This window comes from Harpia harpyja, chromosome 19, assembly GCF_026419915.1.
Source record: "Harpia harpyja isolate bHarHar1 chromosome 19, bHarHar1 primary haplotype, whole genome shotgun sequence".
NCBI lineage: Eukaryota > Metazoa > Chordata > Aves > Accipitriformes > Accipitridae > Harpia > Harpia harpyja.
Window position 1 is genome coordinate 19,746,136 of NC_068958.1, and position 18,006 is coordinate 19,764,141.

The window sequence follows — 18,006 nt, forward strand, 5'->3', positions numbered from 1 at the left end:
AGGATTGCCCCCGGGTCCTCATGGCCCTCCGTGGCTCCAGGGGGGTTGGAGAGCGGTGGTCTGTAATGGGATGTACTGGTCATACTGGTGCGGCAGGAGGGAGCGTGGGGGAGCACCGCCCTCCTCGTGTATCCCTCGCACCCCATGGATCGAACCCGCGGAGAACCAGTCCGGCCGGCCCCGCGTCCGGGCGCTGCTCTGGGGAGCTGGAGGGGGAGCGTGCCCGGAGGAGGGAGGAAGAAGAGGGCATCCTTCCTCCTGCCCACCCTGCTGTGTCTCTTTTGCAGGCTCTCCAGGTGGCACGCCAGTTCCTGCTGCAGCAGGCCACGGGGCTGAGCTCCCCCAGCAGCAATGAGGGCAAGCAGCCGGCGGTGCAGGTGAGCCCCGAGGACGTGTGTGTGTCCCCCCATCACCCCCTTTTCGGGAAGGGCTCGGCTGCAAACTGACGCTGTGGGAAAATGCGCGTGCAAACACACGTCGCCTCCGTCCTTGGGGTGGCTGAAGCACACCAGGAGCCCCCTGAGAGTTAAATACCCTGGAAACCTCCAGAAATTTGTTGGGGTTTTTTTGGGGAGAGGGGTGGTGGTCTCCATTGTGTGCTGACATGGTGGGAAAGGGCGATGCAAGGCAAAGGATGGCTCCAGGTGGGGCAAGGACCGGGGACAGAAGGCTATCGTGTGCCACCGTACCTTGGGACAGCATTTCGGATAGGGAAGTGCCGAGTTTTCCACCCCGAGCACCCCAGGATTGATGCCGGGTGCTGTGAGCTGGGTGTAGAGACTGGATAAGGGATAGTCCTTTGGGGCTGGAGCCAGGCCAGGTCCTCCAGCGTGGAACAGCCACTGGGATGGGACAAAAGCCCAGCTTGGGTGGGGTTTTTGTGGCACTGGCAGGAAAATGTGGCTTTGGGTGAGCGCAGCACCCTTGGGTGGCATCCTGCTCCCGTAGGGGAGGGGGGGACCTCCCCTTTGCACCCCTGCTGCCCTCTTCCCCCAAAGGAAAGGGGCAGAAGAGGGATGTGAACCTGGAGAGAGGGGGAGGCAGAAAGAAGCAAAGCCCAAGCGATGGAAAGTGACAATTTAAATAGCTGTGCAGAGGGGCTCTCCCTTCAGGCTAATTAAATTTATCGGAGAACAGCAGGTTACCTTATTAGAGCCACGTGGGTTTAATTAACAAAGGAAAGTAATTAGCACAAGCGCTCTCAGAGCTGGAGGTCCTGCCTATGCCAGGCTGAGCCAGCACGGCAGCATGGCAAGAGCCGGGGCTGGGACGGGCAATCGCCGGCTCCTCTCCCGGCTTGGCGAGCCCCACGGCCGGGGCACGGCTGAACCTCGGCCGACAGCAAGGGCCATCCCGGTGCTGCCAGTACCGGGGTGGGCTCACGGGGGCCGGGGAAGCCCGGAGCCCCCCGGCTGCCCCACCAGGTTGGGAAGTAGCAGCAGGGTACGAGCAGCGGGAATTAGTCAGGGCTTCTGCGGCACAAACAGGCGGCTTTTTCCAGTGGCGCTTGCAGGAAGGAAATGCAGTCACTGCATGGAAAATGTCTGCGAAGGACAAAGGCAGCGAGGGTGAAGTCAGATTCCGGTAACCGGCACCTCGCTCCCCTCTGCGTGTGCTTGTCCCTGGCCGTGCTTCTCCTGCCTGCACTTCTCCTGCCTGCACTTCTCCTGCCTGCACTTCTCCTGCCTGCACTTCTTCTCCTGCCTATCCCTCGCTGCTCTCTCCGCTGCTTCCCCTGGCTGCAATGCACACGCGCTTCGCTCGCTCTCCGCTCGCTTAACATCCCGTTCCCCCCTTCTCTGCCGCTTTCTCTCGCCTCCCCTCCCTGCCCATCTGGCCGGTGGCTTTGCCGGAGTGAACTGGATCTGCCTTCCTCTCCCCTCCTCCCTTTTTGTGTTGCAAAAGGACTTGTGAAAGTTGTAGACGTGAGTCAGAAATAGCTCATAACTCAGCAGCGACCGGCCTCTTCCTCCCCCCCCCACCGGCCCCACCAGCCCTGCCGGCAGCTGGAGCGGGATCTGACCAAGGGGAGATAGAGGATTAAGCAGACTCCTTTGAAAGGAAGTTTATCTAACGGCAGAGTGGTGTGGATGAGACTGGCCAGGACGGCTGGAGGAGGAGGAGAAAGGCTGCAGCAGCCCCTGGCTAGGGAGGACGGGGGGAGCACGGCAGGACCGGGGGGTTCATTGCAGCCTTTGCCAACCGGGGTGCCCTCGGTGTGCCGGCCCGGACCCCCGCGGGCTTTGCCTGTGGATGTGCGGCTGCACCACAGTCCCCGTGGTTGGGGGCTGGATTTCCACATCGCTCGAGTTATTTTGCTCCAGGGGGAGAAGCTGTTTCAGTGGTCTTCCCACAGCTCCCTGCCAGCCAGCTCCCGGCCCCCAGTCCCAGGTGAAGCGAGCAGGAGGGTCCCAGCGTCGGCAGAGCGAGCAGGAGCCCCCGCGCCCAGCACCCAACACCCAGGAGCGCTGCAAATTCCCCCTGCTTGCCGACACCGTGCACTTGCGTTTGCAGCGAGCAGCTCCCTTGCTGATGGGGACGGGACATTTACGGGGCGCCAAGCCAGCGGGAATATTAACGACAGTCGGCAATGGCGTGCTCTTAAAAACAAACAAGGAGCTGCTGGGCTCAATAGGGATCTTGGGGTTGGTTTTTTTTGGAGTGTGAACCCTCTCTCCCCCCAGATGCCTGGAGGTGTGTGTGGAGGGCCTCACAGCTGACACTCGAATTACAGCTACATCAAAAAAAAACCCGCAAAAAAACCCCACCCTGAAACATTTTTAAATGGTTTTATTTCTTCGCAACTTTAAAACTATTAGAAACTTGGCAGATGCCGACTAAGTGTTGCATTTGAGGACTCTTGCTGCAGATGGTCTGCAGGGCTCTCCTCCCCTGCGCGAGGCTGGTCGGGGGCGGTGGATCCCCCCCGGGTCCTGCCGGCATGGGGAGATGCTGCCGGTATCCAGTAAAGTCCAAGGTATGAGGTGCTGGAGCGTGTTTAGAAAGGCAGCACCGTGTGTTTTTGGTGCTGGGGCATTTCTGTCTTGGAGGCACTGCTGAATCACGGGGTGCCCTCTTTGGGGGGCCGGGGGTCTCCCAGCCTCTGGCGGGAGCAACTTGCGGAGGTTAAAAAGCTTCTAAAATAGGAGAGGGGCCGAAGGACGCTGAGGGAAGGGGAGAGGAGTTTGGAGCAAACTGCGGGAAATTGCTTTTCTTTTGTCTGCTGTGGCAGGGAGGGCAGCGGAGCGGAAAAGTGTATTTTGTTGATTTGAAACTTGAGTGAAATGGGTAATGAAGACAGATCAATACCAGCCCTTCTGCGTTCCCTCTCCAGGAAAAAATACAGCAGCCCGTCCGTCTTGGCTTGCGTGGCGCTAGATTTTTCCATCTGAACTTGCAGCACCGCCGTCCATCCCCGCTCCCCCCCGCCGTTCCCCCTCCTCCTTCCCAGAGCCCCCAGCTCTGCCAGCCCGTAGCCTCCGCCGCCATCCTGCTGCGCCGTCCCCACCGCCACGACGGCGGCGTTTTGGATTAACGGGGAAGCAAAGGAGTCGCTTCGATCCCTGCCGATCTCATCGGCGTGATGAGCCGTGCCAGCGCCCCGTGCCCGTGGAGGAGACGTGGCCCCCCGGGGATCCTGCCCGGGTGATGCTGAGGGGCAGCAGCTCACCCCAAGCCCCGGCAGGGCCGTACCGAGGAAGGGGCTGCCAGGCAGCAAGCTCTCCAGCCCACCGCCGCCAAGCATCCCCCAACCACCTCCCTTTCAACTTTTAGTGACTCGCAGCCCAATTACGCGCGATTAGTGCCTCCCTGGCGGGGCGCGCTGTGCTAACGAGGACGCACGTTGGGTCGAACACGCAGGGGATTGATTCCTCCTTTTCTTTGCGTGCGGCTGAACATCAGAGGCCGGTTGTCCTCCACGCAGCTACGGTGGTGCCTGCTCGCCCTGCGCTGCTGCCCTCCTCCTGCCACCCCCACCCAAGGCAATTAATCCTTTGGTGCTAAGGCTCTTCAAAGTATTCGTAAAATAACCTCACAGCCTCAAAACCCAGCCTGGCATGTGGAGCTGGAGCTCCCTTGCAGATCTGGGTTCGGTTTCTCCTCTGACCCTGGATAGGTTTTGGTCTGTTGTCCCTGTCCCATCTTGGTAAGGTCCAGACACGGCGTGGTGTGAGCGGAGGAGGGGGTGGAGGCTGGGCAGTGTTTGGGTGGCCCTGTACCACCCATCAAGACATATATAACCGTAGCTGGAGTTACAGTGGTGTGAGTGGCATCACTGCCTGGCCCCAGGCATTTGAAGTTCTTGCAGATGGTCTGAGCCCGCTGAATCATGGAGCTCGCCCGGGGATGCTGGGCGCAGGAGGGGACACGTGGATTTGCCTGCGTGCGCTTTGGCTGGACTCAAAGTGAAAGATTTGCTCTCGTCCAGCTGCAGCAGCGAGAAGCGGGTGCGCTGGGGGGGGATTTGCTCATCCCATGCCCCTAAAAACAGCAGACCCAAAGCTGCTGGTTGTTTCCCCCCTTACGTTACCGGCTCCCGGCCTCCCTCACCAACCTCCTTGGTTTGTTTCTCTTGGTTTTGGATTTGAAAAGGGTGTTTAAAAAAAAAAAGAAAAACAGCGCAAACATGTTTGCTGTTGTTTCTAATTGGGAGTTAAAACTCAAGATTAGATCAGAGACAATGATGTGCAGCGCCTTGGGCTCTGCGGGAAGCATCGAACACCCCAGGTAGCTGGCGTGCACCCACCACAGGGAGAGGTTTGCTCATCCTGGCGGCCCCAGAGCCCCCCCCGGACAGCAGAGACAGGGTGGGGGACAAGGTCTGGGCCGTGCCTGCCCTGGCACGAGAGCTTGGATATGTGGTTTTAGGTGTGAACCCAGAGATGCTCCTTCCCGTAGCAGCGGTGACCTGCTGGCCCCGGCTCCCCGGGGACGTGGCAGCTCCTGCGGCAACCTCCCGGCATGGGTGACGGCACGGCTGGGAGGTGAAGGTCGGTGCAGGGATGCTTTGAGGCTGAGCAAACCGCGGGCTTGCTCATATGCCCCGGGCTGATGGGGGATGTCCCGGTTCCCATGCTGTGCCAAGCCAGCTGTCTTGGGGGTCAGGAGGGCGGCCGTCCCTCTGATGGCAGCCCCGCAGCGCTGAGAGCCAAGACCGGCCGTCAGGCCGTGGCTTTCCGCGCTCTGCCTCGTGGCTGGGAGTTGCAATTCGCTTCCCGTAAAAAAAAAAAAAATCTAAGAAAAATTTAAATAAAAGCATCGCTCCCCCATCCTGCTGAGTTACGCCCGGCCAAATCCTGTTTCGCTCAGCCGGCTTTGGCAGAGTTGTTCTGCGCTTACGCTGAGCGCCGAGTTTCCCCTGTAATACCCGTCTCGTTTTCCACCCGCCGCCTGATGATCCGCGTCCGCCCCATCCTCTGGCACGGAGGGATTACAACCGGGACCGCCTGGAAAATCACCCCCTCGAGATCCCGCTCGCCGGTCGGAGCCGCAGCGCCGGGGCTTTCTGGGAGGCAGCCGGAGCTGTTAGTAAGCAGTTTTGCGGAGTGGCAGCCAGCCAAGGAGTGAGTCAAACCCTTCCTGACTTGGTGTCTGGCAGATGCCAGCTCGTGACGCGTCGGCTGGGGACCAGCCGCCGCTGCGGGGGCTGGCTGCTGGGACCTGCTTCCCCAGGGATTTGCCGGGTGCGGTGCGACCGCCGGGTGCGGGGACGGTCCCCGGCTGCTCCGGCTCCTGGGGAAGGACTTTGCCGCCGGGTGGACGGGATGGAGAGGAGGCAGCTGGGTGCAGCTAACCCCTCGTACCCGGCCTGCGCCGCTCTGCTCGGCGCCCTTTGGCTCTCCCTTGCGCTGTTGACCGCCGTGACCGCCCGGATCCGAGCTTTTGAGGTGACCGTTGCCCAAAGCCCCCGTTCCATGTTATCCGGGGACGCCAGGCTGGCCTCGTCCCCTGCCGCGGGGAAGCTTGCGCACCGGCGATGGCCGAGTGCCGTGGCTGACCCCCGCTCCTCGGTGTCCCAGGGGGGCCGCACCGTGCCGTCCCCCTCCCCGTTAGCAGATCAGCTGCCGGCGAGTGCCACCGCGGGGCTCTCGGCTGGGCCAGGGGTGGACGTTTTTCATCCCCGTCTCGTTTTGCTGAGGCAGCAGCCGTCACCATCCCTGACAGAGGCAGCCGGGGCTGTCACCGGAGCCCCGGGGCCGAGAACCGCGGCACCACGGTTTGCTGCCCCGTGCCGGGGTCGAGTCAGCCGCCGGCAGCAGCGCCGCAGCCTGCCCGGCACCCGGCACCGGCGCGCGTGATGAATGGCCACGGCGGGAGCAAAACTTACTGTAAATGGGAATTTCCCCTTTTACTAAAGAAAGTTCCTGCCCTCCCTGGAAACCTTAGCCGGGAGGGGGATGTTTTCCACGCCGGGGGGGGGGGGAAATTCTTCGTGCGGCTTCGGCATCCGCCAGGGTTCGGGGAGGCGGCAAAGCCTGGATGCCCCTCGCAAGAACCGGCACCAGTTTGCTGTGTTCACACCTCGCCCCCTCGTGAAGCTGCCACCGTTTCCCCGTGTCAGCTCCACATCCAAGCACGGAAGAAAAAACCATTTAATGCAGACAAAGGTTGTATGAAAATATAATTCTGCTTTTGTTAGCAGCCATCAAACTCTAAAAAGCGTCGCTTTTGTTTTCTTGTAACATTGTGAAAACCTCGTGTCGGATCGAGAGCTGGGGCCCTCTCGACTAATCGCCTCTCCTTTGTGTTTTTAGATTATAGGGGCAATTAGTGTTGTCAAAACCTCTGGCAATTCTCTTTGCTCTTGACAGGGTGTCAGTCCGCTGGGCGAGAAATGGAAGGTGTTATAACTCTCCGGTAATTAGGATGCCTCCGATTTGAAAATGCCAGCAAACGTGTACGAGAGGCCGCACGGCGGCGGTGGGGGCGGGGAGGCCGCCCGGATGGGGGATGCGGTGAGCAATTAATTAGGGGCTCTCATTCCGAGCACGTTGCCAGCTGATGAATTGGCAAAGGGAAATTAGCAGGATGCTTAGCTCCCAGCGAGCGGGCGCGCACCCCTCTCGCTCTCGTCTTGCCATCCCCGCGAGCTTCCCTCCTTCCCAGATGTTTGCCGAGGGCTTTGCACAGCTGTCTGCGAGCACCTGACCGCCGAAACAGCAGCTCTTCACCGGTGCTGGTGCCGTGGCGGGTGCTTGGGGTTCTCCTGGCTCTCCCGCAGACGTCGGCGGGTGCCGGAGCCCTCGCAGGGCTTTGCGGCTCTTTGCTGGGGGCACTCGTGCAGCCTCCGGAGCCCTCCGCTGCCAGCCGAGCCGGTGCGGTTGAAGGCACCCCAGCAGCAGCCCTTGGGTGTGAACACGCAGCAATTAATCAATAACTCTTGACACGAAGGCAGCTGTGGGGGGTTGGGGGGGGGGATTGCCGGCGACAAATGAAACTCGGCCCGCTTGCTACGCCTCCCTCCAGCAAAATGCCTGAGTAAACAGATAAGCCTTTGCAATCTCCCTTGAAGGTCAGCATGCTCCAGCCCGGCCAGATGCCCACCGCAGACGGGAGGGACTGCACGGGGCTGCCCCTGGGGTCCCGTCCCTGCTCCGTGTCCCCCAGGGTGGCCGGAGCAGGGAGGCAGCCCCCAGGGTGGGCAGCAGGTCCAGACTGGGGAGTCTGGGCATTGCTGGAGGTCCTGGGGCGGAGGGGCTGGCAGGTAGCGGGCTTTCATTTGGACTTTGCCGTGTGCTCTGAAGCCAGTTGCTTCGTTTCACTGTCCCTTGGTCTCTCAGGTCCCGAGACCCTGGAGTGAGGGGATGAAAAGTCGTCTAATTTGGGTCAAAATTGGGTCCTTGGCTTGCACCAGGAGCCTGGCTCAGGCTCTGCCGCATCCCACGTGCCAAGGAGTCGCCTCCTCCTGGGGTCCCCTCAAAGAGCCTGAGGCTGCCAGGCAGCCTGACCGGCTCCCCTGCTCCAGACCAGCGGCAGTCGTCTGCTTTCCTAGGAAAAGGGAACATCCAGGAAGGGTTATTAAGTTACAACAGAGCCATAACCCTGTCCAGAGCTTTGGGAAGGGCTTTAGGCTGGTGGGATCAGTGGAGGGCTGCGACAAGGCAGCTCTTGATGGCCGTGGTTGGGAAGGCAGCGTTGCTCCACCTGGGCAGGACTGACGGGTCTGGGATCCATCACCGACACCTTCCCCGGCTCTTTGCCGCGGGGGTGTAGACCCGTGTTATGATAACCAAAGGCAGGGGTTGGCAGGTTTTCTTAGCCCTCCCTCCACTTGGCACGGTAATTACGTGAGTTACTGGTGTCAACTGGAGGTAAAGCTTTGATGTGTCTATGGAAAACCTGGTAACCTCTTCCTCCGTGCTCTGCTTTGCAAAGTTATTTGGGTGATCGGTATCTTCCCCACTTCCCTTGGTGTTTCCCTCCTCCCTGCACCCTCCGGGACCCGGAGGGAAGGAGCGGTGCCCGGCACCTTTCCCGTGCTCGCAGGAGAGGAGGGAGCTGTGGTTTGGAGCTGGCTGCCCATGTGCCACTGGCTCCTCTCGGTGCCTAATTCCCCCAGCTAAGTTGCATTTAAAGACGACCCCGTGGGCAGAGAGCATCCTGCCCTCAGGGTGGGGGGAGCTCACGGTTTAGGAAGCTTCACCCCTGCGCCGGGGCACCTCCCTGCCATCGCCACGTCCCCAGCGGTGGTCTCGGCACGCCAGGCCAGACTGGTGGCCAAGGGCTTCACCCGAAGGTGACGCAGGGATGGGGGGCACGGAGCTTGCTCCAGGAGAGCCTGGGAGGTGGGAGGCACTCGCAGGCTGTTGGCATTTGGGGAGGGTTTTCCAAGGTTGGAATTGGGAGTGGTGACATGTCCTTCCTTTCCACAGGTCCCGGTGTCCGTGGCCATGATGTCCCCGCAGATGATCACGCCGCAGCAAATGCAGCAGATCCTCTCGCCGCCCCAGCTCCAGGCCCTCCTGCAGCAGCAGCAGGCGATAATGCTGCAACAGGTAACCCTGGTCCTGGGCTGGCTGTGCATCGGCTGGATCGGGCCAAGCGATTTCTCACTGGTGTCCATGAATGCTGGAGCTTGTTAGGGGCAGGCAGATGGGTCCTTTCCTCCTCAGGCTCCTGCGTTCCCCCCATATTTCCTTAGGGATTCTGAGTACATCCAGCGCCAAGGGCTGGAAAGAGCTGCAGGTGCTAACAATGCTGGCAAAGCTGGATGCTGCTGCCCTGAGTCAGGGTCTCAAAGCCCAGAAAGCTCCCACACGAGGGCTGGTTTGGGGCTCCCTGGCTCTTGGGAAGAGCTGGAGTCCGGGTGGACGCTCCTGGCTCAGCGGAGCCCAAGCAGAGCCCCCGTGGCCACTGCCTGGGCTTTAGGGCAGGTGCCCGGGTCCAGCTCCAGACCTGAGCATGTGGGTTTGTTTCTCACGGCCCTGCTCAGCTTTTCTGGAGTGCTCTATCAAATGTAAAACCAATGTGGAGGGAAGAAGAAGGAGGAGAAGAAAAAAAAAAAACAAACCTCAACTCCGAAACAAAACAGGTCTGCTTGGGTAAACACCTCCCGCTGGCGGGAGGGAGAGAAGGAGAAATCCCACAAGCATCCTCCACACCCTTCCTCCTGCCTCCAGTACCTGTTTACTCCAAACAGGCTGATAAGGATTCAAGGTTGGCCCCAGGGAAAGAACAAAGGGTAAACACTACCCTGGGTGGGTCCTTCTCCAAGCCTCTTTGGAGCCGGATAAAGAAACACGTTTGACTGCAAATTAAACAACCCAGGCCGGAATAGCTCGCATTCTCCACCAGAAGAAAACCAAACATCACACCTCTCACCCCTGACCCAATGTTCCTGCAGCCTCGCTCGACCATGTTGCAGAGACCTGGCTTTGATTGGCTTTCGGGTAAACACCCAGGCTTTCCAAACCTGTTCGCCGACAGAAAAAGCAAAGTTGCTGCTGTCAGCGCTGTCAGCCCCGAGCTGATAAAGGCTTCCCGGCATTCAAAGGGGCATTCCTGAGCCGCCGCCGTCGCCCCTGCACGGGGGTACAGGCCGGGTGGGAGGGGGCCGCCGGGTCTCGCTGACCTCCCTGTGCCTCTGGCCCCCCTGCACGCAGCAAATCCATCACCAACAGTTTATTTAGGGGCTGGGGCGAGAGCTGGCGTCAATGCTGGCAGGTCCCGATGCTGCCTGGTGCAGACTGGGACCCTCTCCAGTGGCTCATCGCGGGGCCGGGGCGTTTTTCTCTCTTTTACTGGCCCAGCAAAACCCTCTGTTTTGACCGGGGTGCTGCGAGGAGCCGGGTTGCCTGCGCTTTCCCGTGGTGCCCGTGAAGGGGGATGCATGTCTGAGCCCCCGGCGCTCACGGGGTTGCACCGGACAGACCGTGGCTGCTGCTGGCCCCTTCCCAGCCAAAAGCCCCCCAGCTCTCACAACACTTGCCGGGGTGTTTTGAGGTCCCGCCACGCCAAAAAAGGGGTTTCTCTGCTGTTGAAACACTGCGTTACGTGCCAGAGCGCCCAGGCCCGCTTCTCTCAAGGGGCTCGCCCACCTCCTGGTGTTTCATATTCCCCCATCAAACAAAAATCCCCCTAGCACAGCTGCAAAATCCCCAGGATGCACAGGAATTAGAGCCAGGGATTGTGACCCTCCTCCCGGAGGCCAGGCAAGGTGGAGGCTCCCGGACCAGCCGGTGGCAGAAAGCCAGGGAACCCGTTGGCATTAAAACGAATGGCAGGTTTGGCATTGGTGGTGTTTGGGGATTTTACTTGCTGCAGGGATCCAGAGCCCTTAGGAGCGTGTGGCCAAGGTTTTTTCTGCAGCCATGACTCCTTCGGTGGGTGCTTTTCATCTTAACCTGTAGCCAAGAGCCTGCCCTGACGGCATGGTGCCAGGAGCTGGCATGGCTGTGGCAAAGCTCGGTGCTGGGCATGGGGTAGTGCTGGGCAGGGAGATGTGAACAAGGTGTTCCTGCTGCTAATCCGGGCTGCTCTCTCCCCTCCCGTCCCTCCCTCCCTCCCAGTTGCAGGAATATTACAAGAAGCAACAGGAGCAGCTTCACCTGCAGCTATTGACACAGCAGCAAGCTGGAAAGCAGCAACCCAAAGAGGTGAGCTCATGCAGCTGGGTTCTGGGCCATCAGATCTGGCAGCAAATAAAAGGGGGACCAGCACAAAACAAGGTGTGCGTGAGTCCCAGCACCCAGGGCAGCCGGCTGGGAGCCAGCGAGGATGGGATACGGGGGCATCCTGCTCCCGGGGGGTGCCGGGGCAGCCGGTCCGGGTGCTGGGAGTTCCTCCTCTTCCTCCCTATCTGTGATCTGGCACGTGCACCGAGCTGCATCGTTCTCAGCGCCGCATCCTTGTTGCCGCATCTAGAAACTACGGGCTGGGTGTGGGGAGCGGTGAAGTCAGCGGGTGTGGGCTGGCAGCTCCGGCAGAGCCGCCGGACCCTCCCCGGCAGGAGGGGCAGGTCGCTGCCCCCCCCGGCACAGAGCGAGGGCTCCCCAAATCCTCCTTGCGGTGCGGGGGGCAGAGGAGGCTCGGCTCAGCCCTTGCCCGACGTGCTGGCCCTGCCAGGGTCTTGGCACAGCTCGCGTCGGGCAGCCCAGTCCTGATTGAGCTGGCACGGCAGCACCCTGGCAAGTAGGCAGGCAGGGCTGGTCAGGTGGGAACCCAAACCAGGGCTTTTGCTGCCTGGAAAGGCGGTTCTGCAAAACGCAAGCGCCGCGTGAAATAGCAGCGATGCCAGCGAAGGGCTTTTGCAATGGGAGATGCTCAAGGCAGAGGATGCTGTGACCAGGTCGGCAGCGGTGGGCCCTTTGCTGGGGAGGTGGTTGCCTGGTGGAGAAGTGTTTTATGCTGGTGTGATTGCATCAATCTTGTATAACTCCCTTTACACAACAGGTTTTGCTGTCCTTTCCCATAGTAATGCGCTCTGAGGCGTTGTGGCTGTATCAGCAATGCTCGGTTTTGGGGATGTGTCGGTCGCACGGAGGCTGGGGATCGACCCTGACCGGCAGCGGGCAGACAGCACCGCTCCCTTCCTTTTTCTTATATATTTTTGCCCCTCTCTCTTCCCAGATCAGTGCACGTGGTACCATGGGGGGGGTATTTTGCATTGCAGGTGCTGATATATGTCTGGCATCACTGCCCTCTCTATCGGGCATCCTTCCTTGGGCTCCCAGTGCAGAGGGACGTGGAGCTGAGCTGCTCAGTCCCTGACCCCAGCCAAGTATCAGTAGCAAGCAGGGGAACGGGGTGCTGGGGCTGTTCATTGCAATCACCCCTCCTAAAATCCAACCCCCTGATTTACACTCATGAATTCTCAGCACTTCAAAATTCAGCTTTCCTTTGAGGAAGAAAGCATTTAAACCCAGACTGCGCATTGGGGTGGCTGCAGCAGGGACTCGACAGCAAAGCACATGCCGGTGCTGGGGAAATAGAGTGGCTCGAGCGGCTCGGGGTCAGGCCGGCACCCACTCGAGCCTTCAATAGACTTTGACCCGGACTTTCATTGCGGGATGTCGGCATATTTACGCAGCGTGTGCGGGGTCAGGCTTTATCGGAGCCATCTCCAGGAGCTGGAGTAGCTGCTCATGCTCCAGGAACAGGGGAGGCATAAATCTGAGCTTCCTCAAGGACTTTCCTCTTGGCCATGGCGATGTTATATTGCAGCAACGAACGGGGATATAATTAAGCTCTAACAAAGGGCTTGCTTAGCAGGCTCCTGGTTTAAAAAGCGCATGTTAACTTTTAATTAAATGGTACAGAGGAGACGAGAAATTTATCCGCTAAGAAAGTCTGAGTGGCCAGCAGGGGGGAAGGGGCATTAGATGCTGCTAAAGGGATGCGTGTCCAGCTCCTGGCAGCATCACCACCCCATGGCCAGGAAAAACAGCGAGGGTGTCCCTGCGAGTAGATGTCGTGGTGTTTCCCCTCCCCAAAACCCCCAGCCAGGCTTTGTGGAGTCGGCTTCACCCCATGAATTTGGGCAGCTGCTATTAATAAAGCCTGCGTTCGGCAGCAGTCCTTGCCTGCTGGGAACGGTGCTGCCGTTGCTTCCCCCGACGGCGCGGGGAATAGCTGGCGTGTCTGGGATGCCGCCGCAGAGCCGCTCTTGGCCAGCGTCGGTTCCTTCATGGAAATCCACGGTGGTATTTAATTACGGCCCCACTGCAAGGTTTGTAAACCGAGCGCCTTCTGCTTTCCCTCTGCTTGATTTCAAGGATTCGCCTTGGTGTAATTGTAAGTCGGCGGCTCGCCTGTGAGCACGGAGGGGGATCAGCAGGTGGGAACGGCTTTGTGCCGCCGCACCGGGGAAGGTGCCGGGAGCAGGTAGCAGCATCTCGTGGAGGAGCGGCTCAGATCTCCCCAGGAGGAGCGGCGCAGCTGGAGGTCCCCCAGCGGGCGCGGGGAAGGGGAGAGCAGGAAAAGAGGGACCGCGGAGGATGGAAACGTGTCGGAAGCGCCTGTCGGCAGCATCCTGTCCCAGAGGATGTGGGGGGTGTCCGCGGTCTGCGAGGAGCCACGAGGAAGGGGCCGAGCGAGGCAGCTGGTCCAGGATGGGGCTGAGCTGCAGCACATCCCAGCCCAGCCCAGAGCATTTTCCTGCATTAGGGTGTCAGGGTGAACCCCCAGCAGCATCCCGGGCGCAGGCGAAGCGAGGAGCTGCGGCGCAGGGCTGGGACAGCTCCAGGCAGCCCCTCGTCCTCGTGGCAAGAGGCAGCGAAGCCGGTGTCTGCCGTCCCGCTCTTTCTCCAGCCGCTTTGCCTCTCCAAGCCCAGTGGCCTCCGGGTGCGGAGACCCCAATATCCCCTGGGGGCGAGACCAGTGGGTCTCCGTGTGCCCCCAAAGCTGCCGGGGCGGGGGGTGTTTGTCCCTCTCCTGAGTCTGGCAGGGCAGGGGAGGGGGGCGGCAAGGGGGAGCTGCCGGCTGCCTAACCTCAGTGTCAGCTTAATGAACTGCTCCTGTCAGTCCCGCGTGTCACGCCGAAACTCCTCCTGATGTGCTCATAAATCAAAGTGACGGCGGCTCTTACCCCGGTAGCTGCACCCAGTCATCTGCGTCTAATGTACGCTGAGCGCAGGCGAAGCTCCGGACCCCGAGCCCCCGCGCTGGGATGGGAGGTGGGATTGGGATGGGGGGGGGGGGGGGCCAAACGCAGGATCCGGCCTTAACACAGAGCAAGCTCCTCCGGTGGGTGCTGGGAGGTCCCCTCTGGGAGGGACTCGGCCAGCATTTGCCGAGCTGGGGTTTGCCAGAAGGAGAGGAGATGAGCAAAGCTCATGGGGAAATGGCCAGGGAGTGAGGTTTTTGATAAGGCTGGGGCTGAAAGTCAGGCTCTCGCCGCCCCATCTTCTCCAGGGCAAACTCTTGACTCGGAGCCCCCGGGCTGGTGGGTGCTCTTGGGTGGGTCTGCACATGGGTGCACCTCTTCACCCGTCGCGCTCAGCGGTTTTGAGCCCGGGCAGTTTGTTGGCTCTGCGGTGCAGCGGTTGCTCTCTAGGGACTGGCAAATTGGCTTCCCCAGAGAGAAGTGGTCCTCGTTTTGGCTTAGCCCAGGCGTCTGCGCATCCGCCGGGCACCAGGACTCGTATTCCTGAGGCCGGTCCCCATGTTCGTGGTCTGGTGAAGCTGGAAGGATGCGCATGTGGATTTGAAGCACGTGAAGGTGCAGGTTCAACGTAGACATCGTCCCTGCCAGAACCACACATGGGTCAGGGCTGCCCGGTGCCCCGGGGGCTCAGCGGGGTCTGATTCTGCCGGCCACGGCTCTGGTGAGGCCAGGTCGGAAGAGCCCAGCCGGGATATGAGGCGCAGGCGACGTGCCCTGGGGATCCTCATGACTTCATCCGCTCCCAATTTCCTTCTGCTCCGCAGCCTGGAAGTGCCGTGAATGAGGCTGTGTTTGCGCGGAGCCCAGGCTTGCCCCGGGGCCCCCGGGGAGGGTGGCAGCGGAGCTGGGAAGAGGAGGAGAAGCCCATCCCATCCCATCCCATCCCATCCCAGCTGCTGTTTCTAACCAAGGCAAGGACGTGAGTGTCCATCCCACGGGGTGGCAGAGCTTTCCCTCGCAGGGGATGGGGACGCCGTGGGGGACAGCGCTGCCTTTGTTAAGACCCTTGGGCACACAGCCTGGTCCTGCCTTTTTTTCCTCCATCGTTGTCCTACGGGCCGTGGTCTTGTCCCGTCCCATGGCCTGAAGCCCTCCTGGCTTAGCACCTTGCTCAGGAGCAAGGGTGAGCGCAGGGATTTCTCTTCACTGAGCAGAAATTTCTTTGATTTGTGCCTTTATCTTCAAGCGTCAGAGGTGCAGGACTGAGGCAAAGCCAAAGAGAATCTGGACTTGACTCTGAGGAGACAATTCTACTCTGGCCAATTCTACTGTGGCCAAGAGGTGGACAGGACAGGACAGGGAGGAGTCCGCACATCCCTCTGAGACTGATGAAACCAGATTTAAACTCTCTCTGTGCCCTAGACAGGACTCACAGTCATGCCTTACATTGCAGACTGCAGGGATTTTGCAGGGCAGTGCCTGGAGCTCATCCTCGCCTTCCGTTTCACAAAGCCACAGCGTCGGCAGCATCTGCAGGGGACCACCTGTATCCCGCGAGGCCTGGGGTGCTGCTTCGGGTACAGCAACGCATGCTGATTCCAAACTAAGCCGTGTACTGGATTTGCCACGGAGATTCTGTTTGCTGTTCCTTGTTGAGCAGAGAGCGAGATGCAGCCTCAGGGATCATGGAGAGAGCAAGGTGGGGCTGTGCCAGGTCCATGGGAGCCCTGGTGCACCGCGGCCTGAATCCCCACGATGCTCAGACCCAGCCAGAAGATACGAAAAAAGCTTTTGCACTCATCAGTAAGAACATGAACGTGAAAATACTTCTTTTTCGGCCAAGCAATGGGGCTGCAAAGTGCCCCCGCTCACGAGTGCAGCAAGATCGGGGGGAAGCGCCTTAGCATGGGCTTGGCCGACGTGCTCCGCCGAGGAGGGGGCTCGCTCTGCCGAGAGGGACCCCGGCACTTTTCTTGCTCAGGATAACGGAGCTGCCATGGAAGGGCTGGGCTGCTGCTGGGGCCGGTCGGCGCGGCACAGCCGGCTTGCGCTGCCTGCCAGCCCGGCTCCTCGCAACCTGCAAATAACGTCTGCGCAAACAGAGGGGTTCAAGGGGTTACGGAGACGCCTGCCCCGCTAATGAGGCCAGGCAGGCCTGGGGCAGCTCCCCTCTCGTGGCCGGCTCAGATTAGCAGCTGCCTGTCCCCATCCCTAATTGAATTCTCTCCTCTTCAGTTAATTCTCATGGATTTCGTGGTGCCTCCCCAGGGACATGTCCTGCCTAACTAGTTTAGGGCCAGCCGTGCCGGTCAGAGTGCGGCCGGCTCCTGGGGATGGGTGGGAGGGTCGCCTACCTGGGGGATGCTCGTGGCTGGGGTGGGGGCACCGGTACTGGCGCTGGGCACCTGCTCCCCTGTAGAAAAGAAGGGGCTCGTAATGGTCATTTTTTGGCAAATGGGACCATTTCCCTGCTTAAAGGAGGATGCTGTGCATCCAGGATGCCTTTTGGGTGCTGGGAGCCCCCTTTCCTTCGGCGATGCTTGGTGCCTGCGGGAGCTCGCCCTGCGGCTGTGCCTCCCCGCGTGGGACCCCACGGCTTGGGTTTGCAGGTTTGCCCACGTTGCAGGCAGAGCTGGGTCTCTGCTCTGAGCAAGCCCCCGGCTCTGCTCGCTCCCTCTCTTTTCAGTGCTTTATTTTTCCCTTCCCCTTTCCTTTTCTTCCCCTCCTCTTCCGAGAGATCAAAGCCTCCGTCCGGCTCAGCCACAAGCTGAGCAGGCCCAGCAGCAGGACGGAGGCACGCACGGCCCCGGTCCCGCCGCCGCGGGCATCCCTCGCCACCGAGCCCCTGCCTCCCTTGCAAGGCTTCTGCTGTGAGGCTGGAAGTAACGTGCTTTGATTTCTCCCGTTTGTCTCCCGGCAGCCGTTAGGGAACAAGCAGCTGGCCTTCCAGCAGCAGCTCCTGCAGATGCAGCAGCTCCAGCAGCAGCACCTGTTAAACCTGCAGCGCCAGGGGCTGGTGAGCCTCCCGCCGGGACAGGGCACCGTGCCCCTGCAGACCCTGCCCCAAGGTAAGGACCCCTGCCTGGGGTGGGGAGAGTGCTGGGGGACCCTGCGGCTGCACCTTCTCCCTGCTCCGGGCGAGGGAAGGCTGCGGGGAGGGGGCTGGGGCATTGCTTTTCCTAATGCATCCCTCTCAAGTTTGGGGCCGGATTGCATTAACAGCCGGAGCAGCTTGGGGGAGTTTGAGCTGGGTTGTGTTGCAGGATTGAGCCCCCGGGTTCCTCTTGCAGGAGGGTGCCGGGGTGCTGGGGTCTCCTTCCCTCCGGGGACAGCTCTGCGGGGTTCCCGGGTGCTGCGGGCGGCTTGTTTTGGGCTTCCCGATGGGGCCGGGCAGCCTCTCCTCCCCGGCTGCCGGCACAGAGGGCTGTGCCCAGCTTCGGGTAGTGATTTCCCAATGCACGGTCCGTGCCGGGCTGCCTGAGCTTCAGGGAGCCAAGCTGCGCCAGCCGGGCAGGGAGGGAGCCCGTGGGGTCCCGAACCAGCCTGGTGCCTGGGTGCCAGCGGGTGCTGCTCCTCCTCGCTGCTGACGGCGGGCGCTTTCTCCCCGCGCCGTAGCTGTGTGTCCCTCGGACCTCCAGCAGCTCTGGAAGGAGGTCACGGCCACCCAGCCCGTCGAGGACAGCATTAAGCAAGAAGGTCTCGACCTCACCACCAACACCTCCAACTCTACCTCGTTTTCGGCCGCCAAGGTCTCGCCTCCCATTTCCCATCACCCTCTGCCCAATGGACAGAGCACCATGCACACGCCGAGAAGGGACAGGTAGAGCCGGGTCGGGCTCTGGCACTTTGTGTTTTTACCCCCGGAGAGGTGGAAGGGGCCAGGATCTGTCGCCCGCAGGGCTGGCAACAGGGTTGGGAGGGTTGGGGGGTTTCTGCCCACCACATAAATAAGTCCTATCGCT

At 60.8% G+C, this 18,006-nt stretch overlaps 1 protein-coding gene across 6 annotated transcripts in view; it reads left to right on the forward strand.

Annotated features, from left to right (window-relative positions):
• The window catches only part of FOXP4 (forkhead box P4), a 63,087-nt gene that overhangs the window by 32,049 nt on the left and 13,032 nt on the right, over positions 1-18,006 (forward strand). For 4 of the 6 annotated variants that reach the window (XM_052815416.1, XM_052815415.1, XM_052815414.1 and 1 more), the window contains exons 3-7: positions 288-377; positions 8,874-8,996; positions 11,010-11,096; positions 16,965-17,112; positions 17,660-17,864. In XM_052815416.1, the coding sequence (XP_052671376.1) occupies positions 288-377; positions 8,874-8,996; positions 11,010-11,096; positions 16,965-17,112; positions 17,660-17,864 (653 nt within the window). Of the gene's footprint in view, positions 1-287; positions 378-5,269; positions 5,565-8,873; positions 8,997-11,009; positions 11,097-16,964; positions 17,113-17,659; positions 17,865-18,006 lie in introns of those variants that run through there. The other 2 variants (XM_052815419.1, XM_052815418.1) reach the window with 2 other exon arrangements.